Raw genomic sequence first — 12249 nt, 5'->3', positions numbered from 1 at the left:
GATTTATATGTTGGTGATTGGCGAAAAACTGGAAAAGCAAGAAGGGCTGAAAATTGAAAAGCAAATAGGATCTTCGTTCCACTGCATACTTTCACTGTAGACAAAAAAAACGAGTACACCAAAAATAAAATATACTGTGTCTTCAAAACTTTTTATTAAATTGAATTAATAATCTTTTGCGTATAAATTATATAGAAATATCAGAGACTTCACAAACTATCTTGGTCTATTTACTTATCAAATCTTTAATAATTTTCCGATTTATTAACTATTCAATTTCCAAATAGTAGTGATCTCAAAAGACTATTATTGAGTTTAGCGAGTTTGGTGTGCTAGTTTTCTAGCCATCTTCTGTTATCATCTGAATTGCGAGTCAGATATCAATGCAGGCCAAGTTCCACGCAGCATAGAATTCGTCTATGTTGATGAGACATATAGCTTCCCACCCAAATGTATTGTGAAATTGATGATTTATGATTGCTCGTAGCTGTTTGATTTGATCCTCGAGTACTCAATCTGCTACCCATCGGACATCAATCTGGACTAGATGATTAACGTCATGGTTATTGCACTAGCGGCCGCTACCATCCCTCCAGCTTCTCGGTATCTTCCGTCGCTATTTGTCCATCTACTCGTAAATACAATTCCATTACTATTGATTTTCCGTATATACGGTCCTTATAACCTCCATTTGAATGAGTTTCAGATACGGCGCATACGGCAGATCCTCTATTGTCAATACATCAATAGAATTGAGTACTTATTAACCTTTGCATCGCGACGTCGCATACACAACAACTCTTGGTACCTACGTCGTATTTAAGTCCATGCAGATCATCGGATTCTTTAATTGTTTTGCGACCTTTCGCATACTCAACAGCATCTCTCTACCTTCTATCGCATCATAACCATGGCACCACAAGATCCCCCTCTTGATGAGATACAATGGAGCCATCCAACGTGGCTTGCTGGGAATTCAGGCCTTCATGAAAATACCGTTCTTCATTACTTTGCGCAGTCGCCATTTTTTGATCCGACCTCAAATAATGCGATCCTCACGATACAAGCTTCGCTCAATCCAAATATGATGTACATCCTTGCCACTCGTAGTGCTTTTGAGAGCCGACTCAAAACTATGTCTGGACTGGAATTTTTAGTTGCACAAGAACCTGCAGAGATGGCACCGGGTACTGGCACTGGAGTATGGGTAATTAGCAAGCAAACGAGAAGAAAGCGAGCTCAAGACGACGATGAAATTACAAAGCATGCATCGTATTTTGTAGTGGGAGAAAACATTTACATGGCTCCTACTGTCGCAGATGTACTGGGCAGTAGAATGGTATTGATAATTCTCCAATTCAAATTTAATGTCTCTAATAGCAATGCAGTTATCAATCTTCACCTCACTCACAAATGCCATTTCGAAAGCATCCGAATTACCCAATTTTTCTCCCTCGCTCGGTCATACATATATGCCACCAGTTCCACCACGAACAAAAACCATTGCATCAGCCTTCTCTCAGGCTTCCAAAGAGAATACACCATTGCCCGATTCCCTTGCGACTGAAGCCAAGAATCCCTCCACGAATATCTCCAACAACGTACTCGCAAATCATCTTCTCGAAGAAACTCTTAACATATCGCTCAGATATGGTGATGAATATATGGATGAGAATCCTATTACCGGAACTCCAGGTGATTTTCATTTTAGTACAACCGGTCGGAAGGAAAAAGAAAAGCTTATGGTACCACCAACATCAAAACCAGCAGGTTTTGGTCTGAGTGGTAAACCAGCACCTCCTACTCCATTGAAAACAGATTTGGGCATGCCAAAGAAAGGAAATAAGGGAGAGAAGAGCCCTAGAACTCCAGGATCGGGAAAACCTAAAAGAAGAAAGAGTAAAGTGATGAATGGAGGGGTGAGTCCTACATAGAATAGACAAAGGTTTCAAATACGGACCTGTTGTAGAGTATATCGCCTACACATAAGGGTTTCAAGGCGTTACGGAGGATATACCAATACCGTACAAAGTTAAGAGAATCGGTCAAATTCACATAATAACGATACAATGAAGAAATAATCACATCATACATATCGTGTCTACTCCCATTCATAACCACCAACCTAACCTAAATGCAAAGCACCCACAACTACAACTCTCACGCATCCTCCCAACCAAACTAAAAATCACGACGTGCAACAAAACGTTTCATTTTCTGTTAATTAATGCAAGTATCTGCTGAGCGAAGACCAAGTGTAGTTTAGAAGGAATTAGCATGCTTACAAGTGTGCAGCTATAGCCAGTTTACCCTGTCTAGTTGGTTTAGGGTGGTGTTGTGTGGAAGCTAAGTTGGCTGTGGTGTTGGGATTACTGGTGAGGCTTTATGCGCATGAAATTGTGTGGAAGGCATGGATTGGGGCATGGATATATAAAGGGCAGGATGCTGAAAGCTAAAGTTGAAGCTAATGTGGGAGGAAACCGATGCTTCGATGTTGTTGATAAGGCTAGCAAGCATAGGAAAGGAGATATGGGATGACTCGAGGGATTGGAGGGAAAGGGTGGGGGATGAATCGTGTTGAGTTACCTTTCGTTGGGGTTACGAGAGTACAGTTTTATATTTAAGTTACCGTTGTCTTGATTTTTGGGGTGTGAATCGCAAATGTATTTATTATTCAGCTTCTAATCGTTAATGAACTTTGATTTCATCCCTATCATACCTAGGTATTTAGGTAAGCATTCATATGTATCTGCACAAAATTATGCATATCTAGATACACATCCCCATAACCAAGCAACCTCGCCTGTGGCCGTGGCACAGCGCGTCTAGTGCGTTTCATCTAACCATTTCATCCAAACTCACAAAATCGCAAACAACGGTTCGTTTTATCAAATGAGCGTAAACGTCCCGCGGCGGCACGACCCAGATTCTACATGCATTATCCTTATGAATCTATTTTTGGTCATTTAAAGGGTAAGTCGGATACCCCACTTTCGGGCCACCCCTCTTTTAGGCCACCCTTTTACACCAAAAATCACCTTTTTAATTTATTAATATCTCGATTGATATTGATTATAATTTAATAAAAATCTATATATATATAATTCAAATTGTTTCAATCTTATTTTAAAAACTTCAGATTTTTAGGATTTTTATGGATTGATTTCTGAGATTTCAAAATATCGATTTTCAATTTGTATAAAAATCATATATAAATTTGAAATTTTATAAAATCTATAATAACTTTTGAGAAAAAATAGCTAAAAATAAATTATAAGTTTTTATAATATATTTATAATATATTTATTTTGAAAAATTCTGAAAAAATAGAAAGTTTTTTATAAATAAATATTTAAAGGGGTATTTTCAGAATTGCAGGGATTATTTATATTATTCTAAATTCACTATCACGGTGCAAGAGATAGATACTAGGTTAGATATATGATATTCTACAAGGAGGTTAAAGGTAGTGCTATGTAAGTGTGTCATATATAGGCAAAGATGACTAAGCATCTACTACGCTAGTGAACCCGTGACATTCACTATATATTATATTTCTATATCTATTCATTTTTTTGAATTTTTTTTGAATTTTTATATAGATTCAGATTTGAAATCTTTAAAAAAAATATATAATTTTCTTTTAATTATTATTGTTAAAAAGTTATTAAAGATTATATAAAAGTTTTAAATTTGTATGTGATTTCTATACAAATTCGAAAATCGATATTTGAAGCTTTAGATCCCAATTCAGAAAAATCCTAAAATTCCAAAAAATTTAATATAAATTCGAAATGGCTTGAATTATATTAATATATATTTATATTAAATTATATTCAATATTGATGGAGAAATTGATAAGCCAAAAAAGTGATTTTTAGTGTAAAAGGGTGGCCCAAAACAGGGGTGGCCCGAAAGTAGGGTGGTCGACTTAGTACGCTGGGATACAAGGCTACATAGGTTAAACGGGCTAGAAAAGCTAGGCGGGTTAGTCGTTGTACGAGTAATGGGTGTGCATTGGTGTTGATTTTAGCTTTTGGGGGATGTGAATGAGAAGAAGAATAGGATCTTTAGGGAGAAGGAAAAGTGATGGATTTTTATATGGAGAGGTTGTTTTGTTGGAGATAGTTCTCGATGATTACTAGAATTCTATCTGTCCATCCAAATACTAGGTACTCCTGAGCATCCATATACCAACATGAGGAAGTCCCCTTTTCACAATACTAGTCCAACAATCAACAATGCACAACCCCATCCTCAGTTCGCTTCTCAACTTTAGTCGCCAAAAGGCTCCAAGCACCGCGCAGGCGTCGTCTCGCATTACAGCCACCACACCCTTTTAAATTTGTACTGCAAGGAAGAAAACACACTAGATTTACTCTCAACATCCACATTGCGCATTTGTTGCACATCTGCATTTTTAGTGGCGTTCAGGGTTTGCAAACCATTTCCAGATAGTTCAACTTAGTCTCCCAAAATCCCTTGCCAAATCTCACGACAGCCGGGATTTTGCATCGTCGCCGCCACCACCGATTTTCTGTGGCACCGGATGTCGGATCCACTCTTTTAGTAAAAGGAGTTGGATGGGTGAACTAACTAACTATTTTGATTTGAAAAGGGTATAGGAGAATGCTTTTGTTGCATGTCTTGTTTTTTAGTGGCGTCTTGATCTTGAGATTTTCTCACCTTGCTGATGTCTTTACACACACAATCGCACGCAACACAGGAGGTCGGCGTCTCGCATCAGCCACCCAACAGCAACAACCTGCATAGACTGTGCCACCTTTGTTCAACCCTACACTCTACCACCACCTTACCTACCACAATCGTTCTACATCTACCGAAACGATCACACCTACAAGGAACAGAATAAATACCTACACGCAAACTCACATAAATCCCTCCGTCTGTTGCACATCTACATCTCTAGTGGCGTCATGAATCCGCTTCGTTTTTATGTCAAATCTCAAATACCTAAACGCCCCTGTTGAACTAGCGAGTTGTCGGCGTTTCACTTACTGATTAGCCACCACACCACACCACTCCACGACCGTTGGCTCTGCACCGTAGTGATCTAACCGCAATGCTCACAGCGCGCAGGGAGAGAAGATTATAATTTACCATTTAAATTGGATTTGATGTGTTTTGTTGCACGTCTGTTTTTCTAGTGGCGTTCTATTTCAATCTTCAATTTTGAGTGCTCAAATCTCAACCTCTTTTGATTCATTCATCCATTCATTGAATCATTCAATTTAAATAGGCTTTGTAGCTTTTCGAACTAACATCCACATTCATCCACATCCACACCCACATTCGTCCACAAGCACCCATTCGCAAACCCGGTACTCCAATCTCCAGAGCACCACACTACCTACCCACCAGCAAACCCCATCAAATAAAACCTTCACCTTCTACACGCAAAAATCCAAAATGTTGCACATCTACATCTCTAGTGGCGTCTCTATCGTATCCCAAATCCCAAGTCCCACCCTCAAACCCTCAGTCCAGTCCGGCGTCTCGCATCCGCATCCGCTGAAGCCGTGCCACACATATCCACATCAAACCTCCATCCATCCATCCTAACTAACGAAACCCCCCAACAACATCTCACCCCTTACCAAATATGCACAGCGGATCGAAGATAAATAGTAGACAGACATATAAATAAATACATTTGTTGCACATCTACATCTCTAGTGGCGTCACAACTCCACAGATTCACAAATTCAAGCATTTCTCCTTTTCTTTCATTTCTTGCTCCCTGTTTATTCTAGAACCAACAACCACACCTCCATTTATTCCTCCATCCATCCATCCATCCATCCATCCACTTTTCCTCTACCATCCATCTCCCAGCACCAAACTAACCTACACTATATCATTCTCGCCCACCTTCATACGCTAAACCATTTCATTCATCCCTCCCCACCCCGTTCATTTCCCTCCTTTTGTTGCACATCTATTCTCTTAGTAACATACAAGTACCAAGCTACACCATTTCATTCCCTCTCGCGCTAAACCACCCACCGCTAAACCACTCATCTATTCCATCTATTTATCTATCCATCCCTCCCCATCCCGTTCATACCCTTCACTTTGTTGCACATCTATTCCCTTAGTAACATACTCACACTCACACTCATACTCATACTCACACTCACACATACACTCACACTCACACTCACACAAATACACATACCCATTCCACCTCAATCCCAATCCCAACCCCAACTCCCGCTTAACAATCCATCTCTTTCCACCAAAACGAACTTCGAACCCCTTATCAATAAAAGTCTCCACCCCATCCTTCCACCTATCTGGAAATTATGCTATACTCACTACACCACACCCTCATCAAGTCAATAACGAAAATAACTTATCGAGTGAGTAAACTCATATATCTGGGTAGATAATGTGTATAGGTAATTTATACATTTCTATCTACCCTATCTACTTCGAATTCTCTATTCTATTTGTCTCGTTATTTAAATTCAAATATGAGTATCTTTGATAGTTTTTTCAAAGAGGGATTTCTTATATATCTACTACATATCAGTTTTGCGTCCGTTTACACTGTATTCCCAATACCATTAGCAATAACATCTCACAAACAAAAAAATCTCTAAATATACAGTCGGAATTGTAAATTCATTTCTAACAAATTAATAAAAATCCATGTTGATGAATTGGAAGTGGCGGGTAAATTTCGGGTAAGCTATAATGGGTAGTGTGTTTTACACTCTAATTACTGTAGAAGATACTTTGTCAGGAAATTAATGTGTGAAGCTTAAGTATTAGTCTGATTAGGTAAATTGCATTGAGGAGATTTTATAATACAATGTAATAATCACAGTATCCACGAAGGAGGAGACCCATAAGAATTATACAAACATACAGATACATACGTACACAAATACCATTCCCCTATTTCTCCACCCCAACATCTCAAGCAATAATCATCTACACCATCCTCTTCTCCTACACATCCCCTCAATTTTTTTCCTCTCTCACATTCGAGTTACCTTTTTCCTCCGTCCCTACAACTCCCTCTCCCGCTTCCTCTCCACTCGCCACACTTCCCCATCCACTTGCCATTCCGTCTGTTCTCTCTTCCTCTCTCACATAATCCTTGACCTCTCTCCACTCCGAAAGCGCATATTGAATCTCCACCGGCCAATACCAACAAAGTCCCCAATAGACCATAAAACTCACAAAAAGTCCAATCGGATATGCAAAATAATATGCTCTTGTGACACCTATTGGAGCTTTAACTCCTATGTTATTCAGAAAGCCGTAGAAGTTGGGTATGATACCAATGACATATGCTGCATACGCGCGCCAATTCCAGCCGCCTTTATAATGATATGCGGCTTTTATATCTGAGGTGTATAGATCTGGGATTCTTAGGAAACCGCGGGCGATGACGAAGTAGTGGCAAAGAAGAACGCCGGTGATGGCTGAGAGGAAAATTTGATAGGAGGCAAGGAAGGAGATGAAAATTACGGCCGATTTGAGGAGGTACCAGGGTTGAATTACTATGGAGATGACGGCGCAGATGAAGAAACCGGTACGGATGGATATATATTTTGGGACTAGGAAGACAATTATTAGAACCATCTGGATATTGTATATGGGAGATTTGGGATGAAGCAGAGATAAAATCGTTGACTTACAGAGAGCAGCGATATCGTTTCCAGCTGGAATAGAGTTTTCGAAGATCGAAGAGAAGATTGCAGAGTAAGCGAAGCAAGCTGCGATGAAGAAGCACCCAGCTCGGGTCGGACCATCATATGTTCGTTCAAGAATTTGGTCGAGGTATGTAAGGGGAGACCAGATAATTTCGCCGAAAAGTACTTGACTCGAGGAGCTTACTAGATTACCGATGATAGATACGATTAACTATTGCACACATTAGTAGGAGTACGTCAACAAATGAGTGATGTCGGCAAAGCAAAGCAATAATACGAACATTGGAGATAGGAAATCCGACTAAATTTCCCCAAATAACATCGTTTGGTTTACGTGCATAACGCTGAAAGTCGGCCGCATTGGAAGCAAATGTGGCACAATTTGCGGCTCCAAGAAGTATGAATCGTACGAGAAGCCATGATCGTTCTGAACCTTTGACAGTACCTGGTTGACGAGCGACAGGTCCGATACCACCTGCCATGGTCAAAGTCCATGCACACATGGCAATCGCAGAAATGATAAAGACGATTAGTTTGGCGTAGACAAGGCCTTTCATCTGTTCTCGCATTAGTATTGACAATTTCAATTGGTACCTGAATGTGACCAACCTTTGGGACAGGAATGATAAGAAAGCAGCAAGTGAGGATCCAGAAGATTCCAAGTCCAAGCATACCGCCCGAATCAAGAGCTGATCCCTCACCCATGACATTCTTGAAGCTGGCAACACGTGGACTGAGGGTATGAAGCATAACATAAATGCATTCGCCTCCTTGGACCGCATTAACACCATTCCAAACAATAGCCATCACAGCACGATTGAAAGTAGGCCACCAAGCACCGAAGACACCAAATGCCGCTCTATTTAGTATCGGGTAACCACTATAATGAAAGTATCGTCAGCGAACGTGGAACAGTGGAAACTTGTGAGGTGTTGAGGATCTCTGAGAGAATTGCAGAGATTCATCCAAGATCAAGGTATGGATATAGGACATGTTGGATACAACAATTGGGTAATTTGAATGGTTATCCAAGTGAAGGGAGACAGAAATATGAATGCTTCAAACTTACATATGATATACAGCTCCCGATCTGCCGTTAAACACGATCACAATAGCAATCAAACATTGACCACCAAATGCACACAGGACTGATTCCCACATACTCAATCCCAAAGCTTGGGCACTCGAAGCTGCGTACCATGTTGAAACTGTCGAAGCTATCACAATAAATATCAGTATCAAACTCAAATCCGTATAATCAATCGCAATGATAGCATCACAAGACTTACTTGCAGAAAACCAAAAGGTAAGATAAGTCCAAACATTCCATGTACGATCGGCTAGTTTTAGAGGTCGAATATCATCATTATCTAGCCAATTGTCTTTTCCATGAACATTCGCGGTTCCTTTTGCTTCGAAATGCGGATTTCGCAGTTTTCGGCGTAGGACACCGAAGAGGTTCGAAACCATATTGAGAATGAATTCGCGATGTATGCGATTGATCCACACAATGAAGATATCGATATAAGTGTTGATGTTGATGTTGATGTTGATGTTGATGTTGATGTTGATGTTGATATTTGTATTGGTAGTAAGTTTAATGAAGAATGGAAACGTATAGAAGGTAAGAAGAACAGAGACTACCGGGTACTAACGGTAGAATGATCGACATCTCTTCTATGAGGTCAACATATACATTTCTCTAGGTCTACCTAGTAGGTAAAGAGATGTACTACCCATCCAATCCCCCACCAGATAAGTATCAAGCTGAGTATTGATACTACATCAGTCCAATATTCAACTCACAACATGATCCGTACATGTCCACTCTCCTTCCAAAAGAAAAGTACCTGCAGAAACTCATGAGAAAAAAAGATACAAATCTGCAATGTAACATCATTTTATCACTCATGGGAGTTCCTCGCAGCCATGCATGGCATAAAACGGTGTCGTTCCCCGCTCTGAGATTAGATGTAACCAACCAGACATTCTATCTCTCCAAAGCCAATGTACCCCAAGACTCCAATTGAGGATTTCGGTAATGCAAAATCATACACGCTTGTGTGCGCCAATGTGCGCCAATGTCAAACTTGTCATCAGACTCATCCAGACCTTGTCCACCAGGAAATGTGCACGAGAAAACGAGGGTTTGACATCTTGGTACTATATGAGATCGAAATTTATGTGAGCAGCCGTGGGTTTTAAATGAAGGAATGTTGTGATACAAATGGATAATGACAGATGAAACGTTGATATGTTGATGTTGATGCTGTGTTTGTATTTATTATTTTACACGTGATGAGTTATATTACTACCTAGGTATCCATGGATGTATGTATGTATGGCTTTTGATCGATGCAGGGGTCAAGATCGTCGGAAGTCAGTAAGTGGAGAGTGAAGAGTGAAGAGTGAAGAGTGAAGAGTGAAGAGTGAAGAGTGGAGAATTACGATAAGCTTAACAGAAGAGAGCGATAAGCATCAAACGATAGTGGGATTCCCAAGTGTTTTTTTATCTTTTCCAAGACTGTTATCAATCTCCCTCCCATCACTGGCCAAAGAGATAAATTGTGAAGATATACATTGAGTCTTGGAATGCTTGGATCTTTTATTCATACAAATCTGCATTGGGATATACACACGATACATAACAACCATTCAATAGATTGATTCACTACAATTCTCGGAACCTACCGAATTCACTATCACATCTGACAGTTTGGCGGGGTACATTCAGCCACCATTCACTTACAGATACTTTTAATCATTTATCCCCTTGACCGTCTCTCTGCACCCAAAACCAAGCTTTTAAACGCCTCTCACATCTCTTCTTCTTACAATCTTTTCAACCTATCACTTACCAACATCACAATCTCGCCATGTCTTCCCCCACACCCCCCACAACAACAAAACTGGAGCTTCGCACCGCCTATGGTCCCGTCTATCGCGATGTACTCAATACACCACCTCGTCCTTGCACAGATACAGAGATCCCCATCATTGATCTTTCAAATATAAATTCTCCTAATCTGAGTGATCGTCAAGCGTTGGCTGCAGAAGTACGTGCTGCGGCGGTGGGGACGGGGTTCTTTTATGTGAAGAATCATGGTATCGAAGAGGCAGTTATTCAGAAGGCAAAGGAGCAGGCTTTGAGGTGAGTCATTGAATGGAAATAGATTGTATGAGGAAGGAGAGATAAGAGAATTGGGAGAGGTTTTGAGGTTGAGAATAGTTGTCTGAACGCTCAGTGCTTCTCTTCTGGCCATGAGAGATAAGGAGTAGAACTAGCGAATAGATGACCAAAAGCTAATATAAAATCACGGAGAACAGTTTCTTCAAACAGCCATACGAAGAAAAAGCAAAGATAGACAAAAGTCATTCCCGTTACTTTAATGGCTACATGGGATTAAAAAGTTCAAACATAAGTCCCGGAGAAAGTGTAGATGTCAAAGAATCCGTTCGTCTCCCCAGCCGAAACTCCTCCATCCCCCTTTCCATCTCCACCAAACTAACATTCCCAGATCGCCTGGCGCTACGAGCCCGAAAATGATCCAGATCACCCCCAACCCCTTTCTTCCATCCCTTCGGAGGTAAAACCCTGGATCCGAGGCGAACCCTTCGTCTGGGAAGGAACTTCGCATCTTCCCGATTTCAAAACCGACACTCTCGCCTATTGGAAATCCTGTCTCTCACTCGCACGCAAACTTGTCCGAGTCTTCGCGCTCAGTCTCTCTCTCCCAGAAGACTATTTCGATTCCCGTGTTACCTACCCTGGAGCAGATGGCCTTTACAATTATTATCCGCCCAGTACCGAAGCTGAAAGATCAAGCAACAGTGTAGGACTCGGATCTCATACTGATCTCCAACTTTTTACTCTCCTCTGGCAAGATATGATAGGCGGTCTCCAAGTACTAAACAAAGAAGGACAATGGATCATGGCGGTTCCAGTGGAAGGAACGATAGTTGTTAACATTGGCGATTTTATGATGAGACTTTGTAATGATATGTATAAGAGTACCGTTCATCGAGTTTATAACCGAGCGACCGTGGAGAGAATTTCCATGCCATTTTTCTTCGGTAAGATTCCTTTTCCTCATCAAGTTGTCTGAAAAGGAATGCTAATATGGTGATAGGACTCAATTTCAACTGTGTAGAAGGTGTAATCTCTACTTGTACTGATGAGAATAATCCGCCAAAATATGAACCGATATCTTGTGGTGATTGTAAGTATTCAGATCCACATCAGCCAACCATGTTCAGAATCTCACAGCTAACAAATCAGGGTGTCAACTTAGGTTCAAATTGGAGAATGATGAGTTCAAAGAGAAAGCTGCACTGGCAAAAGCACCCAGTGCCGTTGTTGTCAAGGCTTAAGATTGTATGAAAACGACTTCATGTCGAGTGTTCGGAAATGGGTAACACTCTGTGATCAATCCTCTACTATTGCAAAATGAGTTTGGATATGGAGGACCATTTATCACATCATAAATAATATATCGATTATATCTTTACAATAGTTAAAAATTGCATTTAGTCTATTGGATAAAAATTCACATCTCACCTG

The 12249-nt window shown here is 40.4% G+C and overlaps 3 protein-coding genes across 3 annotated transcripts; 2 read left to right on the top strand and 1 right to left on the bottom strand.

Moving 5' to 3' along the window:
- The first annotated feature begins 627 nt into the window (after window positions 1-627).
- EAE97_008127 (uncharacterized protein) lies at window positions 628-2683 on the top strand. The gene is made up of 2 exons (XM_038878641.1): window positions 628-1339; window positions 1389-2683. The coding sequence occupies exons 1-2, from the start codon at window positions 911-913 to the stop codon at window positions 1932-1934; spliced, it is 975 nt and encodes a 324-aa protein (XP_038730321.1). The 5' UTR covers window positions 628-910; the 3' UTR covers window positions 1935-2683.
- Window positions 2684-6812: 4129 nt separating this feature from the next.
- Window positions 6813-9158, bottom strand: EAE97_008126 (uncharacterized protein; the record flags this gene model as incomplete). The annotated part of the gene is made up of 6 exons (XM_038878640.1): window positions 6813-7592; window positions 7674-7899; window positions 7970-8245; window positions 8298-8568; window positions 8758-8905; window positions 8978-9158. 6 exons carry the CDS (start codon window positions 9156-9158, stop codon window positions 6991-6993), a joined length of 1704 nt encoding a protein of 567 aa, XP_038730320.1. The 3' UTR covers window positions 6813-6990.
- Window positions 9159-10237: 1079 nt separating this feature from the next.
- Window positions 10238-12248, top strand: EAE97_008125 (uncharacterized protein). Its single transcript, XM_038878639.1, has 5 exons — window positions 10238-10839; window positions 11016-11142; window positions 11207-11762; window positions 11819-11908; window positions 11968-12248. Exons 1-5 carry the CDS (start codon window positions 10565-10567, stop codon window positions 12057-12059), a joined length of 1140 nt encoding a protein of 379 aa, XP_038730319.1. The 5' UTR covers window positions 10238-10564; the 3' UTR covers window positions 12060-12248.
- Window position 12249: the final 1 nt, after the last annotated feature.

This window comes from Botrytis byssoidea (genome assembly GCF_014898295.1).
Source record: "Botrytis byssoidea strain MUCL 94 chromosome Unknown BBYS_017, whole genome shotgun sequence".
NCBI lineage: Eukaryota > Fungi > Ascomycota > Leotiomycetes > Helotiales > Sclerotiniaceae > Botrytis > Botrytis byssoidea.
The sequence above is the reverse complement of the archived record's forward strand: the minus strand, read 5'-3'. Positions and strand labels throughout refer to the sequence as shown.